The sequence below is a fragment of the Ammodytes marinus genome (assembly GCF_949987685.1).
Source record: "Ammodytes marinus genome assembly, chromosome: 12".
Classification (NCBI taxonomy): domain Eukaryota; kingdom Metazoa; phylum Chordata; class Actinopteri; order Uranoscopiformes; family Ammodytidae; genus Ammodytes; species Ammodytes marinus.
In genome coordinates this window covers 12,280,386-12,300,819 of record NC_137216.1, presented here as the reverse complement: position 1 = coordinate 12,300,819, position 20,434 = coordinate 12,280,386, and the positions used below count along the sequence as shown (strand labels likewise).

The following is a 20,434-nucleotide window of genomic DNA, read 5'->3' as shown; positions in this document are numbered from 1 at the left end:
TTTAGCAAGGTGTGATCCCCTACCTGAGTTTCACTCACACGTCCTTTTCCATCCCAGTGACCTGGTGACCCAGGGGACAGGCTGGATGGACAGTTCTGAGCCTGCGACATGACAGCCGAGCAACATGACATGACAGGGCTGAAAGAGGGATGAGAATGAAGGGATGAGGGGGGAAAGGGGGAAGGGTAGAGGAAGGAAGCCCCCTGCCTGGTGGAGACACACTTTAGCAGAGCCACTGGGTCATGTATACGGGTAGAGGTACACTAGTACAGGTCATGGATTACTTATAATACCAATGTGCATGGGTCATGTCTAGAACACATCTTTCATTTCACTTGTGTACTGTGAAATGCAAAAGATCTGACTTTAACTTTCTTCAAACAAATTGATCTTGTTTCTAATCTGAATTGACACATTTTTTCTTTTTCCTCTTTGATGTGTTGATGCATGTTAAGGCATGTACTGTAAACAGCAGAGTATATTGGGAAGTACTGTATGTTAACTTATTGTATATTGTATATACTGTAAATGGTGTTAGAGTAGTTAGGCTTGGGAGAGCTTTGTGTATGTGTGAAAGTATTTAGTGTTTTATATTTTCTGTATATTTCTGTTAAGGATCCCCTCTAAAAAGAGTATGCAACTTTATATTTGTTTTGGAATATTCCTAAATTAAGACTTCCTAACACAGATCAATTCTGCAAAGGTGACATATTTCAAATTATTTTATATTTTCAGAAAAATCTAAATGCAAAAAGGACTGCGATAGATTGTAATTCATTGTTTTTTATATTGTACAATAATGAATAGTGTCAAAGACCAGTACTATATTTACAGTAACAACATGTTTATGTATGTATGTGTTTCTAACGTGTCTCCAGACAAGAGGAAGGGAGGAAGGGAGCACATGAGGTGTAAAGGATACATCCGTACACCGCCTGTTCTGGAGCCGATAGCCAGGAGCTTCTGCACAGGGTCAAAGGCCAAAGTTGTGGGCTGGCACGGGAAACCATGACGCACCGTCTGCAAGAAAAAAACAGAGAACAATATTTCAATTAAACAAGAAGCATTTTAGGGGGTGCCCTTAGCTCAGTTGGTAGGGCGTCCCCCCCATGGGCCTCGGCCAGCAGCGGACCCAGGTTCGATTCCAGCCCGCGGTTGTTCTCTGCATGTCACTCCCCTCTCTGCCCCATTTCAACTCTGTCTCTACACTATCAATAAAGCATAAAAATGCCAAAAATAAATCTTAAAAAAGAAAAAAAAAAGCATTTTAGTATCATTGGTCAAAATCATAAAATGATTTTATTATTGAATGATTTTGCCTGGCCCTAAGAACCGCTGTGTGGTGAATCCATTTGAAGCCTTTTGATGATGAATACCATAATGTTCATTTTGTAAAATGGTGGCCTTTAATTGTTAAAAAATAGGAATATAAATCATCTGAAATGTATTAAATGGTTAAAGAAATATGAATGCCAGAATCAACACAGTCAGAAATCATTTTGTTAAAATAGTTTTGTGACTTTGTGTGAAATGAAGCTTAAAGACAGCTATCTTCCATTAGTCATGTTAGATCTCCCAGCATTGAGAGATATAGGCTTAACAAGTGTTGAATGGAAATGTTTGTTACAATCAAACTGCAGTCTGACAAATTAGTGTTTTAAGCATTGCAACAATACTATAGAAATAATAAAAATGTGTAAACATCAGATTTCTAGATTACTACAAACTATTAGATAAGGGACAGTGAGCGAAGAAGTGATGTCACATACAGGCAAGGTCTGACGGTGACCTCATGTAATCCCCAGCAACTTACTATAGGGCTCAACAGTGTGGTTCCGGAAGTAAAATTCCCATTCATTTGCTCTATAGCGGATTTGACTGTAACCCATAATGTCATCACTATCCAAGATAGACTTACCATGAGTGTAAATCAAAATATGCTTCTGTAGATGACAAAAGTTTGCACGATATTAAAGAAAAACATAGTTTATTTGCCATTTCAGGGAGAAGTACTACACTACCCATGATCCTAAAGCGTCCCATCAACGTCTCTGATTTGTAGACCCCGCCGTTACCCCGCCGTTACTCACGTGAAATTCGGCTTTTCAGTAGTAGTAACAGAGTAGAAAAAAAAGAAGCTTGGCTGATGGCTGCAAAAAGTGTAGTTATCGGCTGTATTCTTTTTATTACAGCGAAACAGCAGATCATAAATGATATATGTAGAAAGAATGTCTGTGTATATTTGGAAAATAGAGTGCTAAACCTAAATAATTTTTACAGAAAAGCTCAGGAATAACAATGGAATGTGGGATAAGTAGTTCCTTCGCTCCAAGAAAAAGATATGTACTTTCGCCTTTTTCTCAGTGTATACTTTTTTAGTAGTATTGGGGTAGCGGGTTGGCCTGGTTCCGTGGTTAAAAAGTTTGATATAAAGAATTGTTAAAATGTCAATGAAGGTTTTGAGTGGGGAAATTCACTTCTGGAACTGGAGCCGCTAAGAAAGGGGCGGTCGCCTGTCACTGATGAGCCCTATTACAAGGAACAGTACTGTACAGTCTGTACCGTTATAATCACTAAACCTTGTCAGTGGTAGTCATCAATAAAATCCATTGAGGCTCTAAAAAATACCATTAGTTGTCAGAGAAAGCCAACAACCATCATAGATGGACTTTTTGAAAAGATACAATATTGAATCTGTATAATTCTTAAAAGAGCTTCAACAAAATAAACATTAAGTTCAGAATAAACAATCAGGTCATTGGTGGCTTGTATGTTTAAACACCTCCTCACCAATACTAACACCTTTGTTTGGCTGATTGAATTGTTGTAAAGGGGGCTGTCATTAATGCTGTAGCTAGGCATGCATCTAGGAAAATAAAATGAGAGTCTGTGGATGAACTGAATGGTTATAAAACACAGAATGAAATCACTGGCCAGTGTTCAGACTCGATAAAGGAAAAGAAGAAAAACACAGGGACACAGTGAATCCCACTGCGACCGGCGGGACCATGTGTGAGCCTGAGCTTGAGTGGCCCAATGCCCATGTGCTGTGTGCATACATTGCAGTGTTCCCATTCATCTTCAGTAAACAGGAGCATCTATGTGAGTCAATGGGCTAAATGTTTTATATTATCATCATTCATACATATTGCATACCGAGTGCATTATGATGGTGCATGGCATGTAAAATTAATGATATAGTTAGGGTAAAGAGGTGTAGGTGTGTGTGTGTGTGTGTGTGTGTGTGTGTGTGTGTGTGTGTGTGTGTGTGTGTGTGTGTGTGTGTGTGTGTGTGTGTGTGTACAGTACAGTGAACACCAACAGTAGTTCTAGAAGTCTAGAATCTAGACTCACTTTAGCTTATTTTAAAATGAAATGGCTTAGTATTACTCTTCCACGGTTAAATGTGTTTCTGCATACAACTGAATGTTGGGGTCGGACCTTATGTTAGAAGTGACTTTTTTATTTTTTTTTATTTGATTGGATACAAAGCAGCAGGACAACGTTTGCAGGATATGCACTGAAACACGCCCTTCACCCTATCCCATATGCATTTATTGCTGGTGATGATAAATTATTATCGGAGTTGTCAGGCAATGTGTGTTTGGCCCTCTTGAGGTTTTTTAAAGGGGCCATCCCAACACTGGTCCACTGTCTGTTGCTGGGATACGGGAGAGCCACCACCCATATACATACAAGAGAGCCAAGAAGTGAATGAGAAACACATCTACTTGGGTGAATCTTAGAGCAGCTCATATATATTTCAAGGCCAAAGCCATGAAGCCATTTTTCTCCCTCTTTCAGTGTTTGTTCATGTTATATAAATGCCTGTGTCACTCATACTTCCATCTTCTATCTGTCTGTCTGTCGTTCTTTCTATCACGGACAGACGGACGGACGGATACAACTTCATGTAATTGGGGTTTTCAATTGTCAAGGAATCTAATGACTTTATACTTTAGACTTTATTGTCCCCAAGAGGAAATTCTTCTTTACATCACAGGTACATTTGTGGGCCGCACGCCGGCAGACAATAGACAGATAGACAGTAGACACAAACGACTGTTTTATGCAGTTTGCCACAACAACAACAACACAAGGACAAAAAAACACAAAGGAATTACTTAATGTATACCCATTCTGCCTAAGCAGCCAAAATGTCCTGTAAATGTATAAACACAGACTGTCAGCACTGCTGTAAGTGGTGAGCTGCTGCAGAGGACCTGCGTTATGGCTGCCAGAGGCTGCACTATATCAACTCCACCTAACACCAAACTCCTCCCCTTTTCTCTACCTCTGTTGTGTTGTTTTCTCCCCTCTACACAAACACAAACTTCACAGATTCACACAAGCCTGATATGCAATAAGATAACCTCACACAGACATCCCTGACCACCAGCATAAGACTAATACCAGCTCCTGCCACCCACCATCCTCTCTCTCCGCATACAGTGTTCAGTAGCAGAGCTGGTCTAGACCCTTAGTTCTAAAAATAGCAAAGAGCAGTGATGTCTAACACTGGCAGCACATTGTATGTTGAGCAGCTATATTGCCAAACGCTGATACACACATTTAAATGTGACATTCACTTCTCAGATATATCTTCATGTGATTACAATAATTATCTCTACACTGTAATTAAGATACAAAAGCTAATAATAATTGAACATTATGTGGTGCAGTTGATTATCTTTCATAGTTGCTGCCCGTTACCATGTTGCACTGATTATTAGAAATATACAGCCTGTGCATTTTTCTCGCAAGAGAGAAAAATCACTTACAAAGACACATATGGGGGCAGAGAAAAGTGGAGTATTACCATCCCATATATGCAAGAGATGTACCTCTGTAGCCCTTTGTAATATGTAATTCACAGAAGGATGATTGTTGGGAAATAATCCAAATGTCACTGGTTCTATTTTAGGCATATCAACAACCCAGCAGGGACAGTAAATGTTTAACATGATGTAAGTAATTATTATCTAATTGAACCACTCTATATGTATCTCTCCAGCTCTCCAGAGCCACGCAGAGACAGGTAGCCAGTGAGTTTAAACCGGCCAAGCCTAATAACTGATACCCTGCTTCAGCCCTTCAAATGGCACCACTTGGCGACAACACTACAGGACCTCAGTAAATACTGTCGAGATTGGATACTCCAGTGCATTGAGCATACTCAACAGCCTGACCTTGAAGACTGCTTCAATACATTTATCTACACAACAGCAAAATCACAAGAGAAGTGTTGTGCACACAGAGCAAGCATACATGGAGGCAAGGATGAAGAGGCCACTTGTGATGAGCAATGTGAAGCAAAAGCACTGTCAAGTTGTGAATAATACATAGCAGGGTGGACAGTAGCCTAGAGAAAAAGCAATAGGAAATGGAAATGATGGAGAGAAATGTTCTGTATATGGAAGGCCACAGCCCCAATGGTGTACTTGTAAAAAACAGATTATGTTTTAAAAACATAGTAAAAGGGATTATCATGTTGTAAACTAGCCTCACTGTAGCCTATACCAGAAGCACACACCCAGCCACACTATTGGCCCTTTAACATTGTCCCTTTTTTTTTGGCAAATTCACTGAGATGGACAGAACAGAGGGACATGGGACACATACTCGAATATAATCCATAGCCAAAACTTCCAACCTCATTTTTATTTATTTAAATTATTTGTGAAGGCTGCAAATGTTAAACGTATGCATTTAGGATGTTTGGTTAGCTTCATGGAAGCTTTCAAAATGACTTTAGCATGGTATTCACCACAGATCCAAGCGCAGACTTAGCCTACTACTGAACATATAGTAGATTATTGTAGTGGGGTTGAAATGGGAGCGGTCACTAACCTTTAAAATCCTTTGCAAAGTTTAGCCTGTCAGTCCTAGATGCTTAGCTTCAGACAGCGGTTGGTACACTGTTGTTTAAAAGTAGCCTCACATGACAGGAGGCTAGCTTAAGACTAACTTTACCGCAAATTAAGCCTATATTTTAGCTGATAAGCTAGCGTTGTTCTCTATTTCTGTGGTGAAGAAGTTGGGAAATACATATGTTCATCAACAAATGTATTTATTTTCCCTCGGTGGCAGCAAAAATAAAAACAATGACCGGGACGTGGCAATTGCTTTAATTGGTGGATGCGCGCGCAAGTTACCGTGTTTTTTTCTTTGCGTGTACTCATAGACATATGTAGGCCTATGTTATCTATGGCGTGTACCTCTGTACTGGCTACGTAGGCCTACTTGTGTTTTCTTGATATGTCCATGGGCGTTATGCGTGACAAACCACCCCTGGAGTCTGGACTGTAGCGACCATGGCATATAGTGTGCAACCCTCTTTTATAATAAGACATATATCTAGCTTAGGCTACAGCACACATTAGCGTAGGCCTACATTTGTGGGTTATCTTATCACACTCATTTGTGTTGATTAAGCTGTAGGCCTATGTTAGCCTATATAGTGGTAAAGTTGGGTATATTTCAGGGTATATGTTCCTAAATTGCTAAACTAAAAGGCCTATAATCACTGTAATTTACAGTGATTATAGGCCTATCAGTTTTGCAATAAAAAACATACATTTTTTATAGTGTAAATATAGTGGACAGTGGTCATAAATTTGGGAAATGGAATGTGGTTAGTTAACACTGGAAGGTAGATACAGTGTTAAACTGCATTATACATTTAAAACATTAAATCATCAATACTATTAATACCAGCATGAACTGCAGCATATGTATCACTGTTTATACGGGCATGAACAGCTTGTGTCTTCATGCATTATTCTATGAACATATTGTAGGCTACTTACAGTGTACCTATGTGTGTGTTATCTGGTGCTTGCGTGCATACTAATTGTGCCTTCACAATACCCAGGTGCAGCACCTGTCCCTTCAGGCTAAGTCTCAGGATTAGAGACAGTAGTGCAGAGAAAAGTGTAGTAATCCCCATCTATTCCATTTGAGAGAATTTACAGTAACTGCGCCCGTCAAAGAGAGCTATTTTAAAGTTGCACTGAATTGCCTTTGATAGTCTGGAGCAGGCCCCCCACCCCGACACACACAACACATGCACAAAAAGAAAAGAAACAGGCATATCAGAACATGGAGAGAAGAGCAGATCACGGCAGAGCAGATCACGGCTCTCTGAATGAAAGTTTTGCTGTGTGAAACAAGAGTTGAAACACACAGTGGTTACACACAGCACAATCCCATTCATTTCTTACCAGACATACTACTCCTGCCTGTATTATATTACCAGGGATTTATTGTTTATTGCTTTGATACCTTGTTGGTCTACCTACTGTGTCTTTTTTTTTTACCAAGAATTACAAAATGCAAAAAAAGAAAAAGGGTTGGCTTCAGGAACTCACTTGGTTAGTCATAGGTATGATTGCGTGGTACGTACCCCAATTTGAGAATGAAAACCTAAGTAATGGGTAAATGCAAGGTATGCTACATGACAGGTGAATATATGTGGGATCCTTTGATATAAAAACTATCCTCAATGTATGTTTTTTTTTTAAATGCATTTTGCCATGAGTAAAGTGGTTACGGTTTCAGGGTGTGATTTTATGTCATGCTGTGCCAGAGGATGAAGGGGCTTTCATTCCTCACTATGGCTAGCACTGATCTAATAAGCAATGCCCTTACACGCTTGCTGCATGGCACATGAATACAGACACACAGACAAACACACACACACACACACACACACACACACACACACACAAATGAATGAGAACGGGGGAGAACACAGTGTGAGAGTTTGGAAGAATGAAAGTGGATGAAGGAGCCTGGATAAGCCTCCTTCTCTGCTGACATAGTGAGCTCATTTGTATGAGGGCTGGTTATGTGTGTGACTGGAGAGAGTATGTGTATTTTTGCTTGGTCTGTGAGCAGTCACACATTTACTGTTTATCGCTTCAAAGTACTGTATGATTCATTGTTTTTTGTTTTTTGGAAGGGATAATTCTTTTTTTTTTTTTAACAAATTTTTATTATTTTCCAAACAAACAAGACAAACAAACAACAACAACGAAAACATAACAGAGACACACAAACCCCCACCCCCCCACCCCTCCCACCCCTCCCACCCACAGGACAGGAAAACAGATCATACACTACAACAATAATTTGACACTTTCTGCGGCATCAACTAAAATGTTCAAGTTCTTTGTTTTTGCACCATGAAATTTTCCCACTGATTGTTCCATGTTGAGAATGTCCAGAAAGGCAAGCAACCATTGCTGTCTGTACAAAGAATGTGGGGCCTTCCAACGTAATGCAACCATTTTCTTTGCTGCCGTTAGACCGGCCATCCACACTCGCCTTTGTTGGAAGGAAAAACCTAGAATAGAATCATCATTCAAAATAAGAACCAAAGGAGAACAGGGTACAGTGCATTCCATGATAACTGACAGACAAGAAGAGACACATTTCCAAAATTTGAAAACTTCAGGACATTCCCAAATCATATGAATAAAAGTGCCCGGAAGACCCTGGGTGCAAAGTGTGCAGTTCGGGGAGTGTCTGGCTTTCATCAAAAATAATTTCCGGGGCGTACAGTAAGATCTCCAGACAAAATTATAATGTGTCATCTGATGGTTAGGGTTTCTAGAAGAAATTAAAATATTGGACCAGACTCTAGGCCAATTTATAGAAGAATGAATTAAAGATAAGTCCTTCCTCCATTTGTTATCAATTGGCAAAGGATTTAATGTTGCCTTTATCAACATGAAATATAATTTTGAGACCAGACCTCGGGTAGCAATGCATGAATATATACAATGTATTGGATGTGTTGGTAACTCTTGCCCCCAGGGGATTCTTAAGGTATTTAGAGCAGAACGCAACTGCAAATAAAAGAAAAAGGACGACGTTGGTACATTGAACTGCTGCTGAATGTCATGAAATGAGCCAAGATTTAAGTCTTTTGTGATATCAGAAATGATATGGATCCCTCTATCAGACCAGTAAGGAAATGAGACAGGCCGACCTCCAAGTCGTAAGTCATAATTATGAAATAAAGGAAAATGCTGATGAATTTTTATGTTGCTCTTGGTGTGCTTGCTCACCAGGCGCCAGACTGAAATTAAATGTGAGATTATTGGCCCAAATTTAAGGTTACAGAATTTAAGAGGAATATTACAATGTACTACATCTTGTAGTCTATGTGGAAACACCAGTTTTTCCTCTATCGAGCGCCAAGAGACAGAAATATCACTGTTCAACCAAGAGTGCAGGGGACGAAGGGTAAAAGCCCAAAAATAAAATTTGAAATTAGGGAGATTTTGGCCGCCTGCACATTTTCCCCTTTGCAAAGTGGAAAATTTAATTCGAGGGCGTTTGGCATTCCAAATAAATTTAGTTAACAGTGAATTCAGCCTATCCCAGTATCCCACTGGAGGTGGCAGAGGAATCATAGAACTGAAAAAGTTTATCCGAGGGAGAACATTCATTTTAATTATAGAAAACCTTGACTGAATAGAGGTTGGTATTTTAATCCATCTCTCCAAATCTGATTCCACAGCTCTAAAAATAGAATTAAAATTGTTTTTAGTTATTGTATTAACTGAAGAATATATTTGAATACCTAAATAACGGAAATGTTTGACAAATGGGATCCCAGAGATCTCTTTGGAATTACACATAGCTTCATTCAGGGGAAGTAGGGCTGATTTGGACCAATTAATTTTATAACCAGAGAGACTGCCAAAGTCATTAAAGATCTGAAGAAGATAAGGTATAGATTGAGGAGCATTACCAAGATAAAGCAAAATGTCATCGGCATACAACGATATATGATGGTCTGTATTATGCACAGTTATGGGAACTTGGTGCTCCGATAAACGTATAGCCTGTGCAAGTGGTTCTAAAGATAAATCAAATAAGAAAGGGGAAAGAACACAACCTTGCCGGCTGCCCCTTGCAACTTTGAACTGCGATGAGCAGATCTTCCCCGTTAATACCATAGCTGTAGGATTGGAATAAAGAACCTGAATCAGAGAAATAAAATGTTCCCCAAAGCCCATATGTCTTAGGACCTCCCACAAATATCCCCACTCCAGCCGGTCAAAAGCCTTCTCTGCATCTAAAGACAAGACCGCCGCCGGAGTGGGGACACTGTGGGAGGCCCCTATGATATGCAGTAAACGGCGTATGTTATCCGAAGCTAGGCGGGTTTTAATAAAACCTGTTTGTTCATGGTGAACAAGGGAGGTCATGTACGGCTCCAAACGCCAGGAGAGTACCTTTGCATACAACTTAACATCTGAATTCAACAAAGAAAGAGGACGATAGTTTGCACAAAACAAGGGATCTTTATCTTTTTTGAGGAGTAATGAGATCATTGCAGTGTTAACATCTCTGGAAAAAGAGCCCTTCAAAATAGCAAACTGGATCATATCCAAAAGTATTTGTCCTAATTGTGGCCAGAAAGCTAGGATAAATTCAGGGGGAATCCCATCGAAACCAGGTGATTTTCCTATATTCATACTGTGCAATGCTTCCTTCAATTCAGGCAGGGTGATGGGAGCATCAAGTGAAGCCCTATCTTCTTGATCCAACTGAGGTAATTGAAGATTGCGGAGAAAATTTTTGCATTTTTCAGCATTATATGGGACTTCAGAGCTGTAAAGCTCAGTGTAAAAATCACGAAAAGCTAAATTTACTGCCGAAGGTTCAGAGGTTATTAAACCGTCCTGCAAGCTAATGGCAGAGATATTCGAAAAATTTTCATTAACACGAAGTTTCTGAGCAAGCAAGTGGCTAGGACGTGAGCCTTGGAAGTAATGGTTCGAACGGGATCTACGGATAAGAAATTCCGCACGGCTTCTTTCAAGCAGCCAAAGTTCTTTCCTCGCAATTTCACGTTCAAGGGAAGCTTGAGCAGAGAAGTCATCATGCAATTTTGCATCCAAATATAACAATTTGGCTTCTAATGCCGCCATTTTACTTAAGCGAGATTTATTCAAGTTAGATGCAAAGAGAGTAGAGTTAGATCTTATAAAACCTTTAACCGCATCCCATACAATCCGTGGGTCTTCCACCGAATTCCTGTTTAAATCTATAAATTCTTTCAAATGCAACTCCATCTGAGATAAAAACATTTTATTTTGCAGAAGTGTAGTATTGAATCGCCAGCGGGCTGCACGAGTTAATCCTGCCTTGAGAGAGGCTTTGCAGATCAACGCATTATGATCGGATAAAGTGAAGGGAATGTACTCAATGTTGTGGACATTCGAAAATATATCTTTAGAGGCAAAAATGAAATCTATACGAGAAAAAGTTTTATGCCTTGGGGAGTAAAAGGAATAATCTTTAGATGTAATATTTTTGAGGCGCCAGAGATCCACAACGGCCATATCCTCAGCCCATTGACGCAGAGCAGAAGAAGCCAGGCGTTGATCTCTAGACTCCGTCTGACCCGTCCTATCCAACACATGATCCCACACTGAATTAAAGTCACCGCCAATAACTAAATGGAATTCTGATAGATCTAATAGCATGGTGTTTAATAGCTGCAAAAAATTCTTGTCAAATTTGTTAGGAGCATACACTGAAACAAAAGCGACCTTTTTTTCTTCAATTATAGTTTTAACAAAAGAAATTCTGCCCATAGTATCGCCTCCTGAGCCCAAATTTGTAAGTTGAAGATTTTTTTTAGCAACAATAGCTACACCTCTTGACTTTTTATCAAATGAGGAGGAAGCTAACACATTGTAGTGTTTGCTGTTAATGCGATACATATCTTTTTGTAACAGGTGGGTTTCCTGTAGAAATGCTATGTCTACCTTCTTCCTCCGCAAAAAATCCAACACACTCACTCTTTTATAAGGAAGATTCAGCCCCCGTACATTACAGGAAAATAATGTTAAATGATTCATTAAAGGAAGCAAAACTTAGGCGATGCAGTCATCATAAAGAAACATAGAATGCCAGCGATAAGTGTCAAATATTCAAATCCTGTCCCAACCCTCATCCCCACAAAAAATACAAAAAAGACAGGATGTACACAAACACGAATCCAAACAAATACCCCGCCCACCCATGTGGGACAATGGAGAGTACAGTGAAGTTCGCAAGGAACCTCTAGCTCTCCCGTCTCCATGAAAAAAAAAGGTTGAGAAGAAAAAAAAGATCTCAACCTAACCCATCCCATCAAAAATGCGATAGGTGCATCTACCTTGTTCATAATAGGCATAAAAAAAAAAATAATGGTATTGGCATCTTGGAGCTTCCTTCCACAGTGCACCTAGATAATTACAAGAGTCAAAAATATTCTACATCTCCCCCCTAAACGTAAAGATAAGTAAGGGAACTATTTTGTAGACTGTTATTTAATATACAAAGTAAAATTAGAATGAAACAAAAGAGCGAGAGAGAAAAAAAGAAGAGAAAAAAAAAGAAGAGAGAGCAATCGAATGCCAAACATTCTTGCTATCTCCCCCTCCTGCAGACCAACGTGGTGTAATCCATTATTTCGTACGTAGCACATTTGCACACTATTAAATAGGCCGGCCTAAACATTTACTGAGGGGGGAACCCCCGCACTTCCAAAAACAAGAGGAGAGAAAGAAAATATATATAAACATACATATATATATACACATATATACACACATACATATACACATATATACATATATACACATATATATATATATATATATATATATATATACATACATACATACACATACACACACATACATACACATATTGAAGAAAAAAGGAAGGCAACGATCACCAATCATATAATCGTGATATTTGAAGGGGAGAAAGAAAGAAATGTTATACTAATTAAAGCCGGACTATCGTCACCGACTTGTAAAGTCCCCCCTCCCTCTGCTCCTACATTCAACCATGGTATTGAACGACTATCGTCATTCATTGTTGCAGGAAGTAAACACTGGTAAAAATAGCACACGGGTGAACCAGCTATCAAAATAGAAGTATCCACTTAAAAAAAAATAAAAAAATAAAATAAAATAAAATGCCCTTATCACTATAAGTCTTAACGGTCATATCGAAGGGAGTAGAATAATAACGTTTTACCTCCACTGGTTTTCAATGTTGTAGACTAGCCGAGACTCATTTCAGCTGCATAACGAAGGATTCTGCTTCTTTTGGTTCGTCAAAAAAGACGATACTGTGTTGATGAAGAACACGAAGACGATGGGGATATGCGAATCCTCGGAACATATTCTTTTCAATGAGCATTTTAATCACCCGATCGAAGTCCTTGCGCTTTCGGCGAACTTCTGCAGATAGATCCTGGCGGATGGTGAGTTTAGCATTCCCATGAAGTATCGGCATTTTCTTTGCAGACTGTAGTATCATTTCTTTATCTCTGAATCGTAGAAAGCGGATTAAGACTGGCCTTGGAGGCTTGCCTGGTTCTGGTTGTGGGCGTAGTGAGCGGTGAACTCGTTCCAGCTCAAGTTGTTGGTCTGTGGAGAGTTGCAGCCAGCTGGGCAGCTTCTGTTGAATATATTCGAGTAGCACTTGGTTGCCTTCCGACTTTCCCGGGAGCCCCAGCAAAATCAAATTCTTCCTCCTCCCTCTGTTTTCAAGATCATCGGTCTTTGATTCCAACGCTTTTATCAGTTTTTCGGCTCGGTCTAGTGCTCGCTGGGAAGTGTGTACGGTGTCCTCTAATGTTGAAATCCTTTGTTCGGCTTCGACCGTGCGCCGCTGCTGTTTCTCGAGTACTTGATTTGTTTGTGTCAGCGCTTCTTTCATGGTTGAAACTTGCCTTGTCACGTTCTCCAAACGAGTATCAATGCCATCCAGTCGGCCCAATATTACATGGCGTTGTGATTTTAGCTCTGTCATTATCTCAACAAGAGAGGGGTTCACCTCATTTTCCATAGCTGCCATACTTTGTGCTAGTTCCTCTGTGTCTTGTCTGGTTTGTACGTTTTTTCTGTTTGGCATCCTTTTTTCACCCTCTATCTTTTTAAGCAAGAGTATTAGTATGCTTAACTCAAAGGTTAAATAGAAATGTGGGTGATGATCCAATTCAGTGGAGGTAAAAACTCACTTTAAGCACTGAGGTAATGCGGAGCTCTCAACTCAAGCTGCCATCTTGTCTCAAGGCAACACCCCAGATTTAATTATTATCTAACTAATCATGTTGGAAGGGATAATTCTGTGAACATAATCACATAATTTTTTTCTCCCAGCATTTAACACATAACCATTAAGGGTCAAGTGTGATGTATGTTAAGCATGTGTCTCTTCAGAATAAAGCGTGGGCTTAACAGCAGCACATATATGTGACTGCTTTCACATATAGAAATGATGTATACATCATCTCTATAAGTGAAAGCAGTCTTCTCTGTATGAGTGTGTGTGGAGGAGGTGATCATACGCTGGGGCTTCATGCAATGCATTCGTGCAGCCGTGGGGTTAGAAACCAGTAATGTGTTGGATCTAGCCTACTGTAAATGGTTTAATCTTTTAACCACATAGCAGGCATATCAGGGAATCAGTCATGGCATCAAACATCATGCCTTAGGCTTGACAAGAAAAGTAGGAGTGGACAAAATAGTCCTTGCTACCCACGGCACTGTTATATAGCATGTCTCTCTGCCTCTTCATGTTCACTGACAGGAACCACATTTCACATAATATGTGAATAATGTGAAAAAATCCACCATATTATGGTGGATTTTCTAAACAATAATTGTTTTTTTAATCTATGTTAAGGGAGGGCCTAATTAACATTCCAGTTTTTGTGAGGTTTCAATAGCTGCCTTTTTATTTATTGTTTTATTATTGTTACAGATTTAGTCGTCATTTGTAATCAGGCTTCAAGCTAATATGGCTAGCTTGAGTGATTAGCTTTAATGCAATCATGGCACTGTGGTCAGATGGGCTCTATGTTAATACTGAATCCACTCATTTTTAAAATATGCCTTCGCCAAAGACAATGTTATATTGTTTTATATTGCTTTTGTAATATTTTGTTTCACCATATACCGAAATGTATAAATTATATCACAGAAGATGTGCAAATGTAGAGACATTTTGACTGTGCTCAGATAGAGGTTTCTCTGCACGTATTACACAAAGAACTACACTTAATATTTTATTCCCCAGCACACCATTTCACTCATGAAGGCAATTTTTCAGAAATCTCTGCCCTTGAGTGTTGCCTTTTATGAGCAGTCAGTATAAAAACAGATGTTGTGGGTCAACAGTCGATTGAAGAAGATTGACTTCAGATTTTATTCTCCACAGGCTTGAACATTGATGTAGCCATGGAAACACAGGCAAATTGTGATATGACAAACAAAAAACGCTTTGTTGATAGGGTTTTCTGTGAGAAATAAAACTAAACTTGACACAATTTGTTCTCACAGGGAGCCAAAACATTCACACCAGAGGAATTACCGATGTGGTCGATCAAGTGCCTTTAAAATGAAAACAGACTCCATGAGAGTCAAGTGATTGAGGGAAAATTTTGTGAAATAAATTGGCATATGAAAAGCTCACTCCATTATATTTGCACAACTTGGGGTGAGGCAGGCATTCTGCCATTACCTATGAACAGAATTGATGACGTTTTTTGAAAGCCACCACAATTTCTCAATAATAGCAGTCAATTATAAAATAGCTGTACTTCGTTTACTCACGGAGTTGTGTTTTATTGTAATATGTTCAAGTGATCTATTCCCTAAAATGATCACACACACACACACACACACACACACACACACACACACACACACACACACACACAAACACACTCTGCACTTCTTGCAAATCTGTCCTCTGCACTCACACAGTTTGCTAACCCCTTCCCCATCTTCTCCTCTCAGCCCGGCTTCAACTCCTCCTTAATTGATCCCAAACTGTGGCTTGTGACAGGCAGTTGACACATGGTAATGTGAGACTGGCTGGAAGTCGTCCCACTGAGTCATCATGCCCATGCAGAGATTGTGGGGTCTCTGGCAGGGGAGCGAGATGATGTCATCTTTGCAAGGCCATGTATCATGCTGTCAGAGGAAAGCGAGACAGGGGTGGGGCCAGCTTCCCAGCCTCTGAACTCCAGCCATGAGTTTCACAAAAAGCGTTTTCTTCGGCAACATATTTGCATTGGACCAACTGAATAATCACACAAAAACATTAACCTCATCATATAGAAAACTAATAAGCTCCTCCTTCTACCGTATATATTCACTTGTGTACACAAATACATACGTTTTTTAAAAAGAAAAACTATATATCGAACTAACATAATGGTAATCGATAAGATAATAATAATGGATAGGATTTATATAGCGCTTTATTCCCTATGGACTCAAAGCACTTACAGGGTTGCAGGTTCCATTCATTCACACACAGTCATAACGGTGGTGGTAAAGAACAATAGTAGCCACAGCTGCCCTGGGTCAGAATGACGGAAGCGTGGCTGCCATTCCGCGCCAACGGCCCCTCCGACCACCACCTCAAACATACAGCAGTCATACACATTCACTCCAGGCAAGGTGGGTGAACCGGGCGGTGATCGAACCGCCAACCTTGGATCATTGGCCAACCCGCTCTACCAACTGAGCCACAGTCGCCCCAGAAAAATTTGTGAATCTTAAAGGGCATTTATCTTATTTAAATATTAATTTGTGTTGCTGAAGTGCTGTCTGCAAAATGTGGCACAAAGCAACTAAGTTCTTGAGTAAAATGAGTCACATCAGATCATCCTAATGGGCAGAGAATGGATGTTTTAACAATAAAATCTAATTTGAAATATGATTGTGCTGGTTTTATGGGAAATCATAGATTTCCTTCTGAGATTAATCATTCATTAAAATGAGATTAGAAATGTCAAGAGGGTCAAGACGTCCCAGCAGTGCACCTTTTAACAAGCTCCAGGACCAAAATTATTAAAAAAAACGTCAAACTTAATTGCTTTGACATGAGTTTTCCAACTGCAGGGACATGAGGCCACTAGTCACATACATTATAAAATGAGTCACTGTATGTTTATGTTTCCTGACAAGTGACTTTCTGTGGGCATGCTAATGATTTTTTTTTCTTTTGAGATCCAACGTTGAAAGTAGACTGATGTTGTTATAGCACGACAAAAAAAAATCTTCTCTGTTCTCTGTAAGATGTTTGGGCGTAAAAAGTGCCAGTCACAGAACCATCACTTTTCATTGATTAAAACATACACTACAAAAAAACACCAATAACAGGGTTGATGAGGTGGGTGTAGGGTGGTTTATTTTAAATTAAAGTAACTTATAATTCTCATAAATGCCTTCTCATTCTGTCATTCAGTTCAATTACTAGTCAACACAAACTATTTCAATCCTATGTCACTCTCTCTCTCTCTCTCTCTCTCTCTATATATATATATATATATATATATATATATATATATATATATATATCTGCCTAATTACTTTCTCTCTCTCACACAAAATGAAATCATTTGGCTGTAAACGGAAATGAACCTAAGGATTAGATGAGAGTGTCAGCCAGCTGGGTTCCTTACGTTTCCCTCTATTACTCCGTCAACAACCTCCGCCATTGGCTGCTACAGCACTTTTTTTTCACAATGAGCAAATGAAACTAGTGTATAATCCAAGACAAAATAAGTGTTAGTGTCCTTCCAACGCTGTAGGTGAGGACAGTAGCCATGACTAACTCTGAGATGTAAGCCAAGAAGCCAAACCCTCCCACACATACTGCAACAGCTCCCAGATGTACACTCCTGCTAGAAAGGGAATATCCAATCTAATAATATTCAGGGCAATGAATGGAAACCGCATGTCCGCATTCTTTTCTAAGACAAAAGTGTACGTATGTGTTACTGGCGAATACTGACCAGTTTTGGGTCGATTTAATGTGTCTTTGATTTATATTCAGTAAAACATCCTCCTTAGCTCTACACTTACTGGCATTTCCTTTCAACGTGACTTTAAAAAACAAGCCAGTTACTGCTGTGATTTTGAGCACATGTCCGCTTCTTAAATGAATGAAGAAGTAGGTCATGGGGAGACATTGCGTGGTTCTTAAGGTTTGCGTGTCTAGTACATCCCACATTCTGCTCGGCAGAACACGGGAAAGCTGAATCCTCCTCGGATGATGGGAGACACACATAAACTGGCTTGTTTCTGCACAGTCAATCTATCACCCATCAAAACACTGACTTTATTCAACATTATCAGATAATGCTTTGAGCAATGTTTTTTAAAAGCTTTTGCACAGGTGAGTATTATTGTCAATGGTAAGGTTGCCATGGAGCTGGAGGCCCAAAACAAATCAGTAGCAAAGAGATAATAGATGTGTGACAGACACATTGGCTAAAATGTGTCCGTATAATAGACCCATAACACAAATAACCTCTCTACGCTATAGCTTGAACCCTGCATGCATTAGGGATAAAGGATTGGCAGATATACAACTGTATACAGCCTCTTCCTCCTGTCTCCCTGTCTCTCTTTCTGTCTCTCTCTCTCTCTCTCTCACACACACACACACACACACACACACACACACACACACACACACACACACACACACACACACACACACACACACGCACACACACGCACTCACAAACAAAAACACACTCACATACAATCTACACCTGCACAGACTTAAATGAAAATATAAATGATAATAAATGGTGGCGGAAATGCAGGGCACTTTTGTGCCGTCATGGCTTTTTCATGAGTTGATTTCAGTGTTTACAATACCAACCCATGCATTAAGCCACTCAGTGATGGAGGAGCGGCTTCCTGCATGGGATCAGGAAATCGCACTGTTCTTTTCTAGCACTTTCTCCTCCCCGTCTGCCTGCCTGCCTGTCAGCCTACTGAGTGCGCTCTGCAGCATCTTTTTCAGCTTGTGAATCAACCTCCCTCCTCCTTCTTTCTTAGCTCTTCTATATAGAAATGGAAAAAAGAAAAGAAACCCCCCCCCCCCCTTCCTCTAGTGTCACTCTGCCCTGTTAAAATAATATGGCTCTACAGAAGAACCTGGTCTCTCAATGAATTATTCACAAACCCTATCCAAAAAAATTGCATGCAGGAAAGGGCTGCAATGGGGCGGCAGAGACTATGCTATAAATACCCCCCACCCCCCTCTGCAATCCATCCACATCCCTCCCTCATTCTCCCTCCTTCTCTGTGAAAAGCACGTCAGCTATAGGACAGTACTGCAGGGTCCCTCCGCTGGCTTGCTGGGCACTTTTTTCTTTTTATGCAAGGGAGGGACGCCAGTTATGTCATCACTCCTTCACTGCTTGCTGATGCAATGAGGGAGGCTGCCTGTTCATTGAGCCCCTCTGGGTTGTTTATATGACGTGTGTGTGTGTGTGTGTGTGTGTGTGTGTGTGTGTGTGTGTGTGTGTGTGTGTGTGTGTGTGTGTGTGTGTGTGACTAGTGTGTGTGTTAAGCAGCCTATATCCGGCAACACATGCTTATGACAGGTTCCGTTGCCTGTACTGTGGCTATGGTACACATGCCGGTGGGAGCTGGAATGTGCCCAACATATAGGCTATAGTTTACAAATGCCAGCCTCACCCGCCGTGCATATATGTCTGTGGGGGCAACACTTTATGTAGATGAACAATGGGCGACTAATGCAAATAGCCCAACTACAATACTATGCCATTAAGGCCCTAAGAAAACACAAAACGTCACTAAGGCTGAAAAGAAGCAGGAGCTTTTGATTTCAGAATGTTCAGCTTTCTCAACAGAATAAGGAGGAGCTGTCCATGGTTCTGAACTTTAAACACCCAACAGAACTGCAGGAAACCAAATCTAGCGCAGCAACTCCCTCCAGACTCAACTTTTACCATTCCCAATCCACTTCATCAATGCCTGCAGTAGCGCCTGAAATAAACCGAACTCTGTGTCTTCTACCCACCTTACACAGCTGAAAGTTTTCCGACACCAGCGTCTCTTGGATGTCGATGTCCCTGGGAGTTGGCGCCGAGGTGGGAGTCCCGGCGGCGCTGCCACACGACGGGGAGCCGAGAGTCCCCCCCGGTGAGGAGGTGGTCAACCCGTCCAACACTTTCCGAAACTTCTTCATCTTTCAATCACGCTGTTGTATGTTTTATAGTTTGAGGTGTGGAGAGAAAGAAGACCACTCCTTTCTTTTCCTTTCTCCCAGGCAAGATCCAAGTTCGTTTGGTCGGCTAAAGAGAGAAGACGACGTCGCTACCTGCAGCAGTGGCAGGTTACAAATAAAAAATTAAAATACACACTTTGTTGTTCCTCTCTCTTATATGAAAATTAAAAAGTCATGGAGGCACCTCATCTTGCCCTCTGGCTGGTGTCCGCACACACAAAGGGAGTGCGCCTAAAAACACTCTTGACTTGAGGATTACAGCCAACGTTGCGGATGCAGGGCGCCTATCTCATATGCGAGTAGTACGCACTGAAAGCGTTACTGAAACTACCCAACTTCATCC

At 40.4% G+C, this 20,434-nt stretch overlaps 1 protein-coding gene across 1 annotated transcript in view; it reads right to left on the bottom strand.

Moving 5' to 3' along the window:
* The window catches only part of stxbp5l (syntaxin binding protein 5L), a gene marked incomplete at both ends in the record, with an annotated part of 139,581 nt that extends 119,529 nt beyond the window's left edge, over positions 1–20,052 (bottom strand). The window contains 2 exons of the mRNA XM_080038200.1: positions 923–1,020; positions 19,885–20,052. Of these exons, the coding sequence (XP_079894326.1) occupies positions 923–1,020; positions 19,885–20,052 (266 nt within the window). The remainder of the gene's footprint in view (positions 1–922; positions 1,021–19,884) is intronic.
* Positions 20,053–20,434: the final 382 nt, after the last annotated feature.